Here is a 19853-nt window from a genome sequence, read left to right as displayed (position 1 = left end):
GCTCTAGTACCTGTAAGCGTAGCGTCGCTGGGACCACAATTAAGGGACCGCACAAAAGTAGGTTGTCTTTATTACTAGTGATCTCTCCCCTCTTTGGCCAGTAAGGCTTGAGAAGTTTAGGTAGGTCAGAGACAAGAGGCCGGCCGTCCTTACAGTATATTGCAATAGCCCTGAATATCGGGTCATCGTTTTGGTGGGCTGCTAATTCAGTAAGGCGTTCGTCTGATGCTGATAGGGAGTCAGTAGCAACGGACATGCAGGCTGTCGCTTCGTCTTGTGGTATGTGATGATGTCGTAGACTAGTGCCAGAGGGAGCCCGCGAAAGCGCGTCAGCTGTAACTAGATCTTTTCCAGGCACATTACTGATATTGAAGTGGTACATGTAACTCATTTATTTTAATTAGGCGAAACCGTAATATCCGCGGTGCATGGGAGGCTGTCAAAAGGCTTTTTGGACAAAATTGGCACCAACGGGTTGTGGTCTGTCTTGATTAAATATTTGGCGCTCACGAAATAATGGTTGAAGCGTTCGCAAGCCCAAGTTACAGGGACGGCCTCTTTGTCAATCTATGCGTACCATTCCTCCGTTGGAGTCATGGCTCGTAATTGATAGGCAATGGGCGCTACTCGGCTGACGGTTGATGTTTACATATCACAGCACCTAGATCAAACGATGATGCGTCGGCGGAGATGTGTGACTCAAAATTGACATTATAAGGTGCGAAAACAGTGAGCTTGATAGCTGTCTTTTGCAATACTGGAATGCTTGTTGCTGTTGCGCACCCTAAACGCAGGCACTACTTTTGCTAAGCAAGCTCCTCAACGAGTGTGCTAAAGACGCTAACAGTGGAGAAAATTAGTCAAGCTGGTTTGCCATACCTAAAAATCTCCGAACATTGGCGACATTTTGGCATGCTGGCATCAGCGTGAGGGCATTATATTTGTCAGGGTCTGGATTTATGCTGATGCCATCAATTAAGTGGGAGCAAAAACGAATTTTCTTTTGTCTAAAATGACATTTGCTTTCACTGAGTGTGACTTTAGCTTGCCCTAGACCGCGTAGCACTGCTGTAAGGCAGATGTCATGTTTCTTCTGTGTTAAACCGAATATTAAAGCATCATCAATTATGCAGATGGTATCTTCTAGGATTTCAAGTAGGTTTGACCTGCGGCGTTGGAAGTACTCTGGAGCAGACAAAATGCCGAACGGTTAGCGACAGTAGCAGTAGTGCTCAAAAAGGGAATATATGTGGTAAGTTTCTGTGAGTTTTCTTCCGGCGGTATTTGGTAAAATCCGCTGTTGGCGTCTAACTTGGAAAAATACAGGGCTTCTTGTATGTTTGAAAGAAGGTGCTCAATGCTCGGTAGTATGTGTCTTTCCCTACGTACGCTCTCGTTCAGTCGATTAAAATCGGCACATATACGAACGTGTCCGTCCGTTTTTGGCAGGACTATTATGGCCGCACACCAGTCAGTTAGTTCTTACACTTTTCTAATGATGTGTTGGTGCTCCATGCGCTCTAGAGCGGCTTGCACCCGGGACATAAGTGGCAGTGGTATGCGACGGGGTACAGACAGGGAGAATGGGACCGCGTTCTCTTGAAGTGAAATCTCGTGAGGCGAGCCAGAAAACTTCCCTAGTTACGCAAACAGTAAAGGGAAGAGAGTCTTAATATCGGACAGCGTACGGGCGATGGTAGTTTCTTGCACTTGTCACGTTTGACTGAAAATGCGCAAAGCGTAAATAGCAGAGCGACCCAGAAGAGGTGTTTGCAAGTTTCGTACGAAATACGTAGACATGTTGTTCCGACGTCCGGTCGTTGAACGACTTAGTCAGTATAGACTTGAAATATCCTATCACCGGAAGTTCTCTCCGATCGGGACCTTGAAGAACACGATGGGGTCGAGAGAGTGGCGAATGTGTCTGACTGAATCGCTCATTGTAGAGCCTATCCGAAATAGCCAAACAATTGAGCATCCAAAATAGCCAAAATCAGATAGTATATATATATATATATATATATATATATAATTGGGGCATCATATAATTCACTTATTGGGCGGAGAAAACACAAAATACCGAATAATATGTAGCCCTCTATAAGTGACCAAGTATTCGCTTGCAGCTGTTTTGACAGTCCTTTTTTGGAAGAAGCTTTCGCGATCCGTCGACGGGCACATGTGCATGCTGTGCTTCAAGCCGGCCAGTAGCTTCGTCGTCTCTCCTGCTGCAATGCCAAATTTTGCGAACTACAGGCGAACAACAACGCTTAGATGCAGAAGACCTGCAAACGAAACCATGCAGTTTATATTTCAAAATGAGAAAGACTTCGTGCTAATTTTAAGGTAAAGCTCAAAATTGCAGCGGTTTGAGAGTGCGCGTGGAACAAACATTTTGTGACACTACGGCCTACAGCCGAACGCCAGCACAAAGCAAAGTACAAGTAACCAGTCACCGCCACGCAAGGGCACTAGTTGCTTTTCGAAGAAGAAAAATTCGCGTGCTTTAGGAGTAAAAAAGAGCAGATAGCGGTTTGCAACCACATCTAGATACGATGCGAAACAAAGAATCATAAAGCTGCGTCCATGGAGCACTTTTCTTTAGATATATAGACTCTACAATTAAAAACATATTATATAGAAATGACAAGAAATGTAGTGATTGCATGAAAATAATAGAGAGAATTTAGCATAATAGAAGCGCATACAAATTTAGAGGCGCGTTTTGCGTCCTATACGCGCAAGTATACATTGGATCAAAAGCGGACCATCACGGCTGAGCGGACGGTTCGTCCGTCCCCCCCAAGTCCCCCAGCCTACGGGCTTGTTACGTGAGGAAGAAAGTTGCTTATCTTATGGTGCTTGTTCGCTATCCCTACCACCTTGTCAACGTTGTAACCCGGATATGCTGTAACATGGCCGTTGGCTTTGTACTGCGGCCGCAGAAACAACAGTATGTGTGTCAGTTGCTTGTGGAGATGCTCGGAATATAGATTGTTTGCGCTTAACTGCCTCGCTGTTTCTCGCGCGCCTCACGGCGATAGCAAACGTCAGATGCTTGAAGTTGTAGCCTCTCAGATAGATTAGCGTCCAAAAGGCTCACCACCAGTCGATCCTGGATCATCTCCTCATTCATGTCGCCATACTGACAATACTCTGCAAGACTGTGGAGTGCTGTTAGGAAATTATCAACAGTTTGGCCTTGCTTCTGCTTGTGTTGGTTAAAACGATGTCTTTCATAAATAGGGTTTCTGCGTGGCACAAAGTGACTTTCGAAACTGTCAATGACAGGTTTGTATTTCGTCTTGTCTTCTCAGACAGACGTAGACTACTGACTATGTCTTCAGCTTCCGCTCCCATGCAGTAAGTAAATGTTTTCAATTGCAAGGCTTTGTCTTTCTTGTCTAGGCCTGAAGTGACGGGGTATCGTTCAAATCGCCTAATCTATCTAGGCCACACATCTTGTCGAGAGAAATCGAATTTCTCGAGATCCCGACACTGCCATCCGTTTCTGTCACTTTCTCAGGATTCCACTCGTGTTACCATGTAGTATGAACATAGTTGAGAGCAGACGAGACACAATTTGCGCCAAATCCGATTCCGGGAACTCACTGTCACTCTAACCCCGTATCTATCCGGATCTAACTATACATACATAGCTATCACTACACATCCATTTGTATTATACTTTATCTAGGGATTGTGTAAAATTGAAGTGTTTGGCAGGAAACAGGATCTGGCAAATCTTTTCAGTTGGAATCCAATATGATTAATAAATTAGAGAAGAACTCTCATCAAAAATCAACAATCTCTCAGCTGAAATCTGTCACTTCATGACAAAACCCTTTGCAACAGTTTACTGCATGCGTTTACCATAATTAACGAAGAAATAAAGCATTGAAATTACTCGTGTAAGCGAGTTTATTACCCGTATGTGGCATGAGCGTAACTCTGATTGCTGGTTAGCAAGGAAGACCGATACCTGTACATTGCTCAAGGTAAGGATTGTGAAACATATGGTGGAAAGTTATGAATTATTGACTAAAGCAAACTGGGACCCCAAACTTGTCACATAAGTATATCGACTGTGTCAATACAACCGCGGAGCGTCAAAAGGAGACCATTCTTAGATTAGTTCCTAGATTATGTCTCGCTGCATTGTGAGTGCGTTAGGAGCACTTGATATATATGGTTAGACGTAGAGTACTGTAGTTAAAATACTTCCAAGAGAGTAAAGCTAGGTTTACAATGTGACGCTGATGACGCCCGTGACGATCGCAAGGACGCTCGCGCGAAGACGCTGAGTAGATGTCAATGTGTTGACGTTGACTCTGACGCTGTACCATTTACGATATCATTTGATGAGCGGCAGGGACGAGCCACTACGCGCATGTTCATCATAATCGTATGCAAAAGTCTATAATTTGGTTTTTATTTCTTGAGTTTCTCGCTCACCAAGTTGTCGCAGATTATTGGCAGGCTGCTGCTGGAAGCCCGGTTTTCGATACGTTTTTCCAAGCGTTTTTCTTGCGCCTCTCATCTCTAGGCTACCGTGACTTGATCTGCCGCAAGCAGCCGTACTTACACGTATACACTTTCGGTAGGCTTTTTTTCAATAATTTTGTTCCGGTTATTTCACTCAAGGATTTGATCGCTGATTTGTCGACAAATATTACGTACTTCCGGTACATGCTAGAGCACTTCCTGTTTGGACGCTAGAGTTGCAATTGAAGCCACTCTAGCGTCGGCGACGCTGACGACGCTCGTGACGCGACGTGCGAGTGTTTACAATAGGACGCCTTCCTGAGCGTCGTCGCTAGCGTCTTCGCCAGCGTTCTCGAGCGTCGCCAGCGTCATATTATAAACCTAGTCTAAGTTAGCTAAGTGCATCGTCCTATTGTTGTTACTTGTGTAGCCGTCGATGTCGTGCCTGGTTTGATCAAATCATTCTTTGGGATCGGTCCAATAATATATGCAATTTTAGAGCATATATATTTATCGCGTTGAGGAGATAAACAGCGATCAGAATTTTTCTTATTTGATTGTATCTCTGATAGTTACAGTTCTAGAACCGTCTAGTGTTGCTATAGTGGCTGTCACTCCTATTGCTCCTGTCAAGTGTTTAGTGCTACCATGCACTGACCAACCACTCGCATTTTATTTCTTCAGTTAAGTAAATCTGTACGTGCGTTTGTGTGTTCAATTGTGGTGTTTGTGTGTTTTGAATTTCTTCGGGTTTTATGTAGCCGATGCTCAGACTAGATTGGACGCATCGCACCACGGCAGTGGTTCTTCTATTGGACGGAGATATGCAAGGACGGATGAGATAGGCAAACCCTTTCGTATCACAGTTGACTTCGACGCAGTGCGGATCCACTGCTACACTAAAGATGCGTGATAGCATGAAGCAAATACGTGTAGAGGTAGCGCATGGGCGTGTGTTTTTAAATGTGCGGCGTTAGTGAATGTGATGTCTATTGGCGGCCATTTTGTTTCTGGTCCCTACACTACCGGAGCTTGTTAGTCAACTGTCTCGTGGTGCTCTGGCGTGGAGTGATGTAGAGAGCGTTTTCCGGAGTTTACAGCTCAAGAAACGACTATTTAATCGAGTTTCAGGACAAATCCATTCGGTGATGGCGTTTTAGTAGTCTCTAGACCATATTTAGAGTGTTTTGGGGGAGGTAACTCTACATCTAACATTTACTACCTGTATGTCTTTCTTGTCGTTTGTTTTAGCGGTAATTGTGGATTAATTAAGAGTAAAACACGCATATGATCAGACTCATAGAATTCAAATGACATTGCAATGGGGTTTGACTTTCATGCAGGCCAACCACTTTATAAGTGTCGTGACTGTATACGTTTTCAACTCTATCAGTAATGATGAAATTTTTTTATTGGATCTATCACAATGGTATGGTAGTGTCGCGGGACTACTAATGTTTAAAATAGATTGAGCATCTGAGAATTTCTGCATGGACTAGTGTTGCTTTGCTGGTGCGAGATAATTGAGTCTGGGAATGCGAAAATTTGTTTTGTATACACCAAAAATTACAAAACATTACGCTTGGAATTTGTTCAGTGGTAGGTGGTGTTGTGCAACTCCATGGCAGTCGGTTTCAAGATTTATTACGGAATTATTGCTGCATGCAATGCGTGCAGAGTTGTTGAAGTTTCTCTCCAAGGTTTTGAGGGATGATTTGAATGACTGGCAAAGATATGGTGTTTTAGTTACTAATTTGTAACGTGCGATAGAAACGCTCATAATCGATTAATTGAAAGTTTAGAAATAAGAAAATCTGTATTTATTGGTTTTATAAACAAATCCAATGATTGATATTTCCTTTTTGCAATAAACATTTATATATCCTTTAAAAGAAGTTTCTCATCTACATTAGATCTACTTGACGTCTTCATCTGCATGGTCACGTGTCAAATGTTAATGGCGTTGATCGGATAAACGTGTAAAGCGATTAGCCTCTAATCCCGTCTTTTGTAAGGCCTCTTCGACCGCCTTAACGTACGTGCTCCTTCTCGTGCGGGGCAGGTAATGCTCGTCGAAATTTTTCGAAAACGGACAAATCAAATTCGACGGAAGCACGTCGGTACAATTTGAGCTATTGCCCAGCCATTGCACCGACACGTCGTACATGCTGTGACCGTCGTTGCTGAATGAAAGCACCTTTGCCTGCCACCAAGGTCGACTGACTAGTTTTGCCCACACGATATCGTCGATTTTGTATCGAAGGACGTCGTCGTTGGCGCACTTGCTGCGACTGCTAGAAGGACGAGGCGAGTAGAAAAATTCTGGATTACCGTAGACGCGCTTTTTTCTTGCGGCTGCGACTGGTGGTCGAAGTGATGGTTTGACAGTCTGTTTCTTGTCGAAGTTTTGTTCTTGTTTTGATATCCAGAGAGCTTCAAACAGAAATGCGTCTTCTTCTGTAGTAGCAGTACCTTTTCGTGCTCGTACTAAACGTTTCGTTTGTGCAATTGGTTTTTTCCTTTTCCTCATTCTTGGCGTCAATCTCGTGGAAATGTTTTTCTTTGTCCCTTTTGATGACAATCCGCGTCGTTGATGCGCCTTTCTCGTTTCAATCCATTTTTGTTTTAATTTGGTTTCTCTCTTGCTGTTTGACTTGTTTTCTTCTTGTTGTAAGGATTGTGAACGACAGCTTGTATTATCGTCTGACGGATCGGGAATGAATGATTGATTTTTGTCTTATTTTCATCCACACGAGTCGACATTCTTTGCTCTAAATCTCCGTCTGTTTGACGACGTTGCTCTTCGTCGGAACCATTGCAGCTGTCTTTTGGAGTGTCGATTGACGGTGGACGGTCTATTTGATGCAAGAGTTTGGTGATGGCGGGTAATATTCGTCAAGACAAAACTCTCCGGCAGTCTGTAGAGCTACAATGTTATTTTTGTCTTCAACTGGTGATATTATTTTATCTTGAAAAACTGGGTTGATTTCCGTAGTCATTTCGTGATTGGTATTCCATAGCCCGTATGTCATGAAGTTTGGTAAGTGGTTGAATCCCGGATGAGGAAAAGTCGAGGATTGTAATGGAGCAATGCATCTCAAATATGGGTAAGCGAATGGTGGTATTGACGGTATCGGTTGTATCATAGTGTACATAGAAACTTGTCTCTCGTAAAATTCGGATTGCGACCGATAGCAATCGGAATGAGGATGGGGATACGCAAATGATGCAATTGTTTTCGTTGCGTTCACTATTTCTCCGCCAGTCGAAGTATAACCGTCGACCGTGTCGCCATTCTAAGCGAATCTCACTTTCACCAAAGCGATTCCCTAGATTGTCTGTAGCTGCAATTAATGTATGCATGACTGCGTCGTTTCCTGTCTCCTCGCTAGCTAGCGACACGTACTGCATGAATCGTTAATTATTAACTAGTACTTTATAGTAAGCAAGTGGACAAAGCTATGAACCTGAATGTCGAATCTAAGAGAACTCCGCGCAAAGTTCTTCCTTCTGTCTTGATCTAGACGAAGACTATGTCTGCCGTAGCCTCTTCTACAAGGACGGGCAATCGAGTACCTTTTCGAAACGTAACCATAACGAAACTTGATGTGAAGAAAGCTGAAGATTAGACGAAAAGAAGGAGGAAATGTGACTCCCTGCAACTCTCGATCACGTGGCGTCATTGACAACTCTAGCTGATATTGCTGGTTCCGCTTTGCGATCACGTGAGCACAAAGTGAAGTGATAATTTGTTTTATCGACGGAAGGTGTAAAGAGGGTATTCGTAAGACATGGTGGAATGCGTGTAGCTATGTAGAGACGGGATACGGGAAGCAGGTAGAAATGCAGTAGAGAAAGAGTTAGTAATGAGTGGATGTACTCTGCCAATTGTCTTATTCGAAAACTCTCAAACGCAATTCATAGAACTCGGAGCCTTTCCGGCTTCCGCTACACTACGAGATAAATCATTAATAGTATGCGTTTGTCGGAATCGTGTAGCAATCAGAACAAAGGGAATACAGCAGTAACAAATTAAGGTTGTTTGTATGTGAAATTGGATTATTTTCATAATTGAAATGTTGATGTATTAGAAATGTGAGGAAATTAAGGAATGGTATTGCTGTAAAACGCTCCAACGCAACATATGCAGACGAACAAATTTGGCTCAAGCTGTATAAAAGTAACTTTGGCGAATAATCATTTTTAGTTGATATTGTAAATTGCAACAAATTATTCAAATTTGATTTATTACATAGCATGAGCAGTAACAATGCTATTCTTGCTAAAATATACGCTCAACATTACTGCATGGTTTTAGATAATTGTTATAACAAAATAAATATTATAACTGTATTATGGATAGGAGAGTTTGGCACTTTGTATTAGAAACTTAAAGAGACGCCAAGTGAAAAAGCAACGTACTTGACCGATGTTGCTCAAATGTTGCATTTGACCATTGGAACGCTTTAGATATTTAGTAACTATTAGATTAAATTAGTAAAAATTAGACTAAAATATTTGTAAATACCAAAAAATGGTTTAACTATTTATTTAATTCTTAACATTAGTGTTTGTGGTCAACAGGATCGAAGGCATCGTACCAATCCCTTTCATAGCAAACAGAATTCCCTTTGTAAGGCAACATATTAAGACAAGTGACTCATATGCTAAGCGTGGGACATGTTTTTCTAGATCAAAATAGACATGCACATGCAACTTCCCGTTGTTGATCTTGTTGCATGATGCAGCTCGGTCATGTTTGTTGCAATGTAAAAGCAGCTTATCTAAGTTCGATTACTAAAGTTGCAGTTGCTCGTCTTGCTGGCATCAGACCTACATGCATGGATGAGTAAAACGAGTCACGTGCGTTGATCACTCGGACCAAGATTTTTGTATCGACTACTGCACTATAGATATGTATGCGTATCAATTAAGGTATTCTATGTGCATCATATCTTATTATGTGCATGTGTATTGACAGTATGTTACCGAGGTGGAAGTCGTCTCTGCACTTCCTGCCAATTAGTCTATACCTCACCGTTGGAATATGCAGAGAGTTGCAGAACGCCAGTACTGTAGTAAATTTAGATCCACAAGAAACGACCGCTTTACCTTAGTGTAGAGTCGAGAAGAACGCCACGCAACGTCCTTTCTCCTAATTTCGTCAGCACAACGACTATATCTGGTAGAGCTTCTTCTACATCCACTCGCATTTTGCTACACTTCTGGAACAACGCCATTCTAATTTTGCCAAATATAGAAGTATAGAAGAAGGAAAGAAGAGCAGGAAAATTTTTGTCTTACTTTGTAATCGCTAGATGACGTCACGACTTTACGGTTCCGTTGGGCGATATCTGCATGCGCGTTGAGGATGGACGGATCACGTGCATACATGTCTAATTACACTGTACAGCCAACACGTTATACTTAGTTACGTAATCAAAAGAGAAAAGGAGCTAGTTGCTACGTTCATTTCTCACAGTGACATCTAGACTTTTATATACGTACACGCCAAGCCATGTGCAACGACGCCTGTCTACCTGACTAGCTAGCATTGATGTTGGCTTGTTCAAGCTACAGTTTAACTTATCAAATTTTACTGTGCCAAGTGTTTGTAAAATCGACGAGTAACGCACAGCAGCGCCAGCTTGTTCGTTACCCAATCAATAAATTGCTGAGAAAGATTTCACTATAATATGTGTCACGTTTAGCTAATGCTGCAGGTCTGGTGATATGGTCTCACCATAAAAGGAATGTATTCCCCAATTGCTATGTATAGCGATCCATTTCCTAGAAATGTATTTGTTACGAGAAGAGGAGGAGTGGCAGCACAGACGTGATATAAGGAGACGCTCCATCGATTTCTTCTCATTCTGCAGCACGTGCAGGTCGGGCAAGCAAGGCATGAGAGTTATCGAGTCACTCGTTGTCGTTACTCTTCTGGCTAGCAAAATCACTGCTAGTACAGATGGAGATGCAAGCAGTGAAGTGTGCGCTGGAGAGAAAGGCGACAAGGTGAGAGGAAATGCTAATATGTGATATTTGCATAGTATGACGTGAAATGGATTGTAATGGGGAGACAGGCCATCCGGGATCTTCTGGACTGAGAGTAAGTAGTTGCTGACGTTAGACTAAAGCATGTAATACATTGATGATTGTTTAGGGATACAAAGGAGAGAAAGGTGAAACTGGAGCTTCTGGTAATGATGGAGTTAAGGTAAGAATCAATTGATTGATTGCAAAATACGTATTTTAGCTAGAGCAACACTTTCGCATTGAAATAAAAAGTTAATGTGACTATTTTAGGGTGATGCTGGCGTGAGAGGTCCACCTGGAGTGCGTGGTCCTGTCGTAAGATGTCGCCATTTGATGACGATGGTGGTTGTTGTTGATTTTGTTTGGACGAATATTTTATTGCTAGGGTCCACCTGGGGTGATGGGTCCGACTGGATTTGGTAAGACTGGAGCTCAAGGTCCGCAAGGAAACCCAGGAAGTCAGGTAATATCTATTCTATGATAAGATATTAGGGTTTTATACTGAGACTCATCGTTTCTGAAACTGCACTTTGAGAAAAATTAAAAAATTCAATGGTATTCGTAATGGTTAATTAAGTAATTCAAAAGAGTCATTGCAAGTTGTGCTGTTTTAGTTGGTATAAAATTTACCATTCTGCATTTTCAAATTGTTGTGTTAATTTCTGACGTCATAAATTAACATACTAAAAGTATTAAGTAAAATGAATTATTTAATTGTTGTTGTATAACGTTTGGAACACATAGATATATAATCAGCGAGTTTTGGTTGTAACACAAATGGATGCGCAAACATTTAGAATAGTTGAGTAGCTGCATTTGTTGATGACTAAATACTGAAAATGCATTAATCTAAATAATAACAGTATACTAAGAATTGTTATAACAAATTTTTTATTTTGCAATATAAGAAAACAACGGAAGAAGTCTATTAAATGTTTACAAATATAGCGTGTGTGTTTGTTTGTCTCTCTGTCTGTGTTTGTTTGTTGACTTGATTTTGTCTTTGTTTGTCTGTGTGTGTTTTTGTGTGTGTGTGTGTGTGTGTGTGTGTGTGTGTGTGTGTGTGTGTGTGTGCGCGCGCGCGCGCGCTAGTGTGCGTGTGTCTGTGTGTGTGTGTCTGTGTGTGTGTGTGTGTGTGTGTGTGTGTGTGTGTGTGTGTGTGTGTGTGTGTGTGTGTGTGTGTGTGTGTGTGTACAGAGCAGTGGTTTTGGCAGTGCTATTGTATGGATCTGAAACTTGGGTGCTGAAAGCTCACCACACAAAATGGCTCAATGTCTTACAATCGTTGTGTGAGAACCATACTTGGAGTCAACAGATTTGAGCAATGGCAGAAAAGGTTAAGAACACGAGTATTAGCTAAAAAAATTTGCATGCATTGGACAATCCCTGACATCATAATGGAGCAGCGCGATTGAAGTGGCTGGGTCATGTGGGTAGAAATAGTGAATGAATGAGGAACGACTTCCAAAGAAACTGATGTTTGGGGAATTGAGTAAGACAAGACCTTGCCATGGAACAAGAAAGAGATGAAGAGATCTGGTTAGTCAAGATCTGCAATTAGTAGATACCAAAAACATTTGGTACCAGAGATGCCAAGACCGGAATGGGTGGTTCAGTCTTTGTCAAAGGGGTGTTGATAAGGTAGTCACAAATCGTGGGAAAAGCAGATGTGCAGCGAATGTACGATTCCAAGGAGTAAGTTTCTTATGTGAATGTAGAAGATCATTTAGATGACCAGGCGACCTCACAAGACACAGGCGGTTTTGTCCTAGTAATTTGCCAGTTGCCCAGTAGCACAATCCAAGGGCCCCGCTATCATAGTTTCTTTTACTATGGGCGGCTTCAAGGTTCAAGGTTCAAGGTATGTGTGTGTGTGTGTGTGTGTGTGTGTGTGTGTGTGTGTGTGTGTGTGTGTGTGTGTGTGTGAGTGTGTGTGTGTGTGTGTGTGTGTGTGTGAGTGTGTGTGTGTGTGTGTGTGTGTGTGTATGAAGTTGTACTCTATACTGTTTGTTGATTACTTTCAAACTGTAATATAAAATATTTGCAGCGTGCATGATTTGTTTTAGATTTATAGGTTTAACGCTATTTAATTAAAAACAATTTTTTGCAGTTTTTGTGACTACGTAGTTTGAAAATAATTTGTTGCATTCAGTGAATTTTTAGGGTCCTGTTGGTCCACCAGGTTTGTCTGGAGTAAAAGGAACAAGAGGAAATAAGGTAATGAGCTGATAGGTTACACACACACACACACACACACACACACACACACACACACACACACACACACACACACACACACACACACACACACACACACACACACACACACACACACACACACACACACACACACACACACACACACACACAACTGAGTTGGATGATGATAATAGGGAAACAAAGGCAATTTGGGTGGACGAGGAATAGCTGGAGCTGACGGAACACCGGTGAATACAACAGTTATATTTGAGACAAAATTGGCTTAACTTATTTATTTGTATTTGAGGGCCCACCTGGGCACAGGGGGCAAACAGGAGTGACAGGATCAAAAGGAGAAAAGGCAAGCCTTTATCTACATTTTCTAGGCTGAAATACTTGGACTATTTGTCTACAATGACGTAGGGAATCAGAGGAGAACCAGGACACAAAGGAGAGCAAGGGAGGCAAGGAGTACCTGGACCAGCAGTAGGAAACATTTGACACATCGACACACACGCCTTGAATGTTCATCGATAATAGGTTTTTTTAGATTGATCCAGAAACTTTGAAGAATTATTTTGAACCAGTCAAGACAATGAGACAAGAAGTAAGACATGTGTGTTTATACAAGTAATATATAGGTGATTAAAATAGATTATGATTATTTTATATTAATGTAATAATTATTGTAGGTTGATGGTAAACTGGATAAATTTAATATCTCTCTTCAAATACAAGTAAGCAAGCTGAATGGGAAGAAATATTTTTCACTAATTTTTACATTTTTGTAGTTTGAGGACTTGAAACAAGAAATCCTGGTAAGCGAATGTCTGGCAAAGTATATTTCCTGTGCTGACGTTGTATTAATTAACTTAACGTAATTATTTGAAGGCTGGCAGCGAGAAACCTGCTGCTCACTTGTCCGGTGTTGGCAGCTCGCACGGCGTATACAGCTCTGGTGTGTATTGATGTGATTGTAATATTGGTGATAGAAACGTTTTGCAATGATTGTGTTGTGTAGGAACTGTAACTCAATGGTATGAGAGCAGTGGTTCCGTCTGGTCTCCTTTTCTTCGCGGTGGCATGCAGTACAGCAACGGTGTTATCACTGTTCCCAACGATGGACTTTACTACGTTTACGCACAAATGTACTATAACCACGCAATCTCAAGTTACCGCAATGCTGGTTTTCGTATCAGAGTGAATGCTGCCAGTCGTGCCTATGCTCATTGGTACAACCACCATTACGATGATCAGCACACTCATTACATGGGACGCATCATTCAGCTAAACAAGGGAGACAAACTGTCAATAACATTCGAAAAATACTGTTACTACTACTTTTATAACGATTACACATTTTTTGGTTTGTTTTTAGTGAACTGATTAAAGAGTAGAAACGCTGCATGTTTTAGAGTCGGGAATGAAATTCTCTGCATTTTTTCATTAATTCAATGTGTTTGTTCTCTAACAATTCGTTCTCTATTTCTTTCTCTCTATCGTTTCTTATAAGAAGTAACTGTTAGTGACAGATTTACGTTCCAGTGTCTCTGAGTTATCGTAGCAACCAGTTTCAAGGTCTAATAAACATTTGATATTAATTAAACATCAAAACAAGTATTCTATGTCATCGCACTATAAATTAATACATACTACTTTCTATTAGAAATACTGCCAATGTAAGACTATTGTTAGATTTATATAAAACGTAAACAGTATATATATATATATATATATATATATATATATATATATATATATATGTATGTATGTATGTATATACGTGTGTCTTCTATGTCGGTACATGTACTGCATGTACCCTGTAGATACAGCTTTTTGCACGCCATAGCTACGATGTCTTATTTCGCTTCATTTACGCACCAAAAGAGAAAATTAAAGAAGCTGATCGAGTAAAAGCGTAAAAAGTTGTCATTGACGTCACGAATCTGGTCGCAGCTCGCTAACGATATTTTTGTGTGAGAGCGCTAAAACGAATCATGCGCAATACGAAGTGGTACGTACACTTGTATAGTGACTCTACAGATTTAATGGACAAGTGACTAGCGCTAATGTATACAAATGTTTCTGCACACAGGCAGTAGAGTGCAAGACAGATGTACCATTGGCATACATAATCTTACAGCAGTCTCTGTAGCCACGCGTATTTTGCACGTAACCGCGATTGCATCGATGTTTTAGTTTACTGCCGTTCTATTCTAGTCGTAACTCTAGTATGCACTGTAGGGTACACTAACATCTAGGCAACAACAACAAGTTACTAGTAAATAAAGAAATATTTAAATTGTAAAATTAGGTGCTAAGCATATGCGGCGCGGCGTTGCTTCATGTCTAAGATCGCCTCATCATAAATACGTTTTAACTGCCTTGCAAACTGTCGTCTCGGACAACCAAATTACTACAATGTTTATCTGGACGTCCGGTTGCTGACGTATTTATCCGGGCAGTGCCGTGTCTTTTGGAAATAGTAACCACGCATACAGCTAAAATGTTCAGTATGACTCTGTTATTGTTTGAAACTCAAAGGTGTAATAGAGTCATGTCGCACTTATGAAACTGACGTTTGCGCGCGCAACAAAGCCAAATTTTTGAAATGGAAACATGAAAGGAGAGGAAGAAAAGAAGGAGACAAAGATCCGAAGAAAAGGTTCGTGTGTACATGTAATACTAAAATTGATCAAGGAAAGATCCTAACAACAGCTGAAGGTCTAGTTGGCACTCCACTGGCTATAAATCTGCGCTAACATGCACGAGAGTCTTAATTAATTAATTAGTGGCTAAATGCACGAAATATATCACCTCTTTCATACTTTTGACGCTTACACTGATAGATGCGTGTGTGTCGCACTAGAGATTTGCTAATGATACAACAGCTAAAACTTTGGACAAATCCTATCATTAACCAATTTACTCATTCACTAGCTAGCGATGAGAGCGCAAGAGCGAATCATGCGCAATACGAAGTCGTTCGTACATCTGTATAGTGACTGTACCAATTTACATGGACCAATAACCAGCGCTTGTGTATACAATTCTTTCTGCACACAGGCAGTAGAATGCTAGAAAGATGCAACTATTGACATACACTATCTGACAGCAGTCTGTAGCCACGCCTCTTTTTGCACATAACCGCGATTGCATCGATGTTTTAGTTTACTGCCGTTCTATTGTAGCCGTAAATCTAGTATGCACTATAGGTTACAAACATCTAGGCAAGAACAAAATGTTACTAGTAAATAAATACATAAACAAATTGTAAATTTAAAAGCTAAGCACGTGCGACGCGACGTTTGCTTCACGTCTAAGATCGTCTTACCATAAAACCTTTCTAACTGACTTGCTAACTGTTTTCCCGGACAACCACATTGCTATAATTTTTATCTGGACGTTCGGTTACTGACGTATTTATGCGGGCAGTGCTGTGTTTTGCGGAAATTACAATAGTAAACATGCATACAGCTAAAGGGCTCAGTACGACGCTGTTATTGTTTGAAAGGTGTATTAAAATCATGTCGTACTTTATGAAAACGATGCATGCACGCGCAACAAAGCCAAATTTTTGAAAGAGAAACAGGAAAGGAGAGGAAGAAAAGAAGGAGACAAAGATCCGAAGAATATGTGCGGTTGTACACGAGATACTGAAATTGACCAAGGAAAGCTCCTAACGACAATGAATTGAAGGTCTAGTTGGCACTCCACTTGTTATAACTCTGCGCTAACATGAACAAAAGTTTTATTTAATCAATTAGTGGCTAAATGTACAAATTATATCACTTTTGTTATACTTTTGACGCTGACAGTGATAGATGCGTGTGTTTTGCACTAACGACTTGCTAATGATACAACAACAACAATTTTAGGCAAATCCTATCATTATCTAATTAACTTATTTACTAGCATTTGATAACTTACTCCAGTAATCTTAATTCTAGCCGCAGAGATTTCCTAGGCAACACACGCAATCTACAAGCATTCGGAGAACGCGTAAACGGCAATATAGTTTAAAATTTTTAGTTAAACTAAGCAGTGCAGCAGGTGTACGGACAAACGTATTGCAAACCGACGATCAATTAGCCTCTGTTTGATTGGTCAGAAGAAACACGTAATCACTGCATGGTAATTATTAAAGAGTTATTGATATTGAACACTGACTGTAGTGTAGAGAGTGCGTGAACACAACGTCAGTAGTGCTGTGTACAATAGAGTAAGGTGTATACCAAGAGAGTAACTCATATACAATTCATGTTGTCAGGAGTGAAGCATGTTTTGAACATGAAGAGAACGAGCTTCAGGAGCCACCTGCGGAAACGGCAGCGCAGCTACAACCATTATGCCTCTACTGCGCAGCAACGTTTCGTTGCCGCATCGACTCAAAGTGACAGGCACCGTGTCGGTGCAGTGGACGCAGTGGAAGCAAGTGTGAGACTAATATGAGTTGGTTTCAGGATTGAATAGCCAATCAGGTGAGTACAGAATTGCCACATTCATTACATGTGTTGCCACAGATGCTCTGAAAGTAGAGTCCCGGATCTAATCTCGGACATTTCCTAATCTTGGTCACTCGTTCTCGGCCAAATAGCTGCAGCCAGACCTAGCTGCTACGCTTTCGTCATAGTCCTACTGAATAGCAACTAGGTAGAGTGTGTCACGTTAGCACCCGTCCTAACGTTGCTGCTTTAGAACTTGAAAACGGATCGCACCTATTCTCGGTCACAGAGTATCATATCTCGGTCAGTGCTTGCCATCTCGTTCTACAACTCCGTTTGAGACGCAAGTTATCTCTGTCGATAGGCTCATTATATGACTTCATTTCGACAAATTGTTGGTTTTGTCTTGTCAACTTCTACTCTCGCAGACAACGAAGAAGACGGATGACTCACTGGACATAATCTCGGTCACCTGATCTCGAGCGATTTCCTCTCTTTAGACGCAGATCTGAGGCGTTCTTGTGGCTAAAGTTATAGTCATCACAACTGGCTACTATACCTACGGTGTGATGTTAGTGCTCAGCGTACTGTTGCTACGGCAGAACGTGAAATCTTAGATTTCGACCGTCGTGTCCAATGAAATGACTCACTACCCGTGTGACTGCTGAGATGCCGAATGTCAAACTTCTTATGTAAATAGTTTGTTGTCGACGGTGTCAGTGGCGGATCTAGAGGGGGTTCCAAACCCCCTAAAATTTTGTGACGTCATCACACGGAGATGACCGCGTACCAGCGGTGCTTTTTACTTCCTGACGTGACTCGCAGCTCACGTTTTACTTCTAAGTAACTTCACACGGAGGTGCAATACAGATTATGAACTTTCGACGTAGGTCCATCATCATCGGACAGTACGAGTGAGTCGTACGGTACTCCTACTCTTTCTACAGTAATTTATGGTAACTTGTTATCAATCCTAGTTGTTCTCCAACAACATGTTTATTTACTTCCTTGCAATGATAATGTTTCAAAGTAGTTATTTTCTATCTCATGAAAATATACTTCCACCTTTGATGGTCACAACATTCACAATTTCATGAAAGCATATATGTCTATAGAATTTTTCTTCGGAAAGAAAAGAAAAAGCGGTAACATTTGCCTGTCTAGCGAAAGACATGTATAGGCTTGCAAGATTAAGTCAAATTCTTCTGTACTGTAGATTCAGTAACGTATACTTTCGTTCTATGATATAGGTGATTAAATAGCTAATTTTTATCTGGAGGCGTAGATGATCATAGCCTTTGTGACGTCACGGAACCCCCATTCGAAAATCCTGAATCCGCCCCTGGGTGTTGTATGCTTGCCTTGATTATTGTTTGTGTGTCTAGGGTTGGGTTGAACGCATAGGCTGTGCCGATCGATCTTGATAGCATTTGTCTTGTCACATGAAAGCAACCGGTGCTGCATTGGTAGCAAAGGAAGATCTGAAAGAACCGATATCCATTCTTGTAATGGTCAGTGCTTGTTGTCCACGTGACTGTAATGTAGCGACATGCAACAAGAGACAGTTTCTAGATGTAGTGTCACGTGGGTTGTTTGCTTTGACTAATTGCACAAAGTAGTTGATGTTGTTGAAGCGGTTCCAGAAAATGGAGCAGATGGTAAAACTTTCAAAAAAGATGCCAAAGTCATAATGGAAAAGCTCAGCGGGTTGACTCCGGACGAAGTGAGGCAACTTGAAGACTCTATGAAGGAGAATGGGTCAGTGAGTTTGTATTGAAGTGTATCTTACTTCTAAGGATGATGTGAAATTGTGGTGTTTTTTGGCAGGAGATATAATCTGAGTGTCGATGGCAAGTCTTTCCAGTTAGAATCCAATATGATTAAAGTTTAGAGATATCAGAAGAAAGTTCACAGTTAGCCGCTTTTTTCTTTTAGTCTTCTAGACTAAGTCCATTGCCATGTTATCGTTACTTGTGTAGTTGTCGATGTTATGCCTGGTGTGATCGAACCATTCTTTGGAATCGGTCGAGTAATGTGTGCAATTTTAGAGCATACTTATCGCGTTCGAGAAGGAGATGAACAGCGATCAGTATTGTTTCTTATTCTATTTCATCTCTGTTACAGTTCTAGAACCGTTTATTGTCTCTCTAGTGGCTGTCTGTGCCTGCTGTTATTGCTCCTGCCAAGTGTTCAGTGCTACCACTGATCGAGCAGCCACTCAGATTTCATTCCCTCAGTTAAGAATATCTGTACGTGCGTTTGTGTGTTCTATTGTGGTATTTGTGTGTTTTGAAAGTTGTTTGGTTTTGATGTAGTCGATGCTCTGACTAGATTGGACGTGTCGCACAAGGTTGATGACGGCAATGGTTCTATTGGTCGGAGATACGCACGGACGGATGAGATTTGCATACCGTTTGGTATCACAGTTGACTTCGACACAGTGAGGAAATCTCCTTCGACTGTGACGCTAAGGGAGCGTGATAGCATGAAGCAAATACGAGTAGAGGTAGCGCATGCTTGTTTGTATTTTATTGTGCGGCGTTAGTGGATGTGATGTCTACTGGCGGCCATTTTTTTCAGGTCTCTGAACTGCCAGAACTTGTTAGTCAACTGTTTCGTGGTGCTCTGACGTGGAGTAATGTACAGACGCGTTTTCCGGAGTTTACAGCTCAAGAAACGACTATTTAA

The 19853-nt window shown here is 41.4% G+C and overlaps 1 protein-coding gene and 1 pseudogene across 1 annotated transcript; both read left to right on the top strand.

Moving 5' to 3' along the window:
* The first annotated feature begins 10281 nt into the window (after positions 1 to 10281).
* On the top strand, positions 10282 to 14186 carry LOC134192882 (collagen alpha-2(VIII) chain-like). The gene is made up of 14 exons (XM_062661636.1): positions 10282 to 10500; positions 10565 to 10594; positions 10649 to 10702; positions 10792 to 10836; positions 10907 to 10984; positions 12685 to 12738; positions 12915 to 12968; positions 13028 to 13081; positions 13144 to 13206; positions 13271 to 13327; positions 13413 to 13457; positions 13512 to 13538; positions 13612 to 13678; positions 13742 to 14186. Exons 1-14 carry the CDS (start codon positions 10282 to 10284, stop codon positions 14104 to 14106), a joined length of 1212 nt encoding a protein of 403 aa, XP_062517620.1. The 3' UTR covers positions 14107 to 14186.
* A 1153-nt stretch (positions 14187 to 15339) lies between these two features.
* On the top strand, positions 15340 to 19853 carry LOC134192881 (glycine--tRNA ligase-like; annotated as a pseudogene).

The sequence above is a fragment of the Corticium candelabrum genome, chromosome 17, assembly GCF_963422355.1.
Source record: "Corticium candelabrum chromosome 17, ooCorCand1.1, whole genome shotgun sequence".
Classification (NCBI taxonomy): Eukaryota; Metazoa; Porifera; class Homoscleromorpha; order Homosclerophorida; family Plakinidae; genus Corticium; species Corticium candelabrum.
This window is presented reverse-complemented; position numbering and strand designations above follow the sequence as displayed.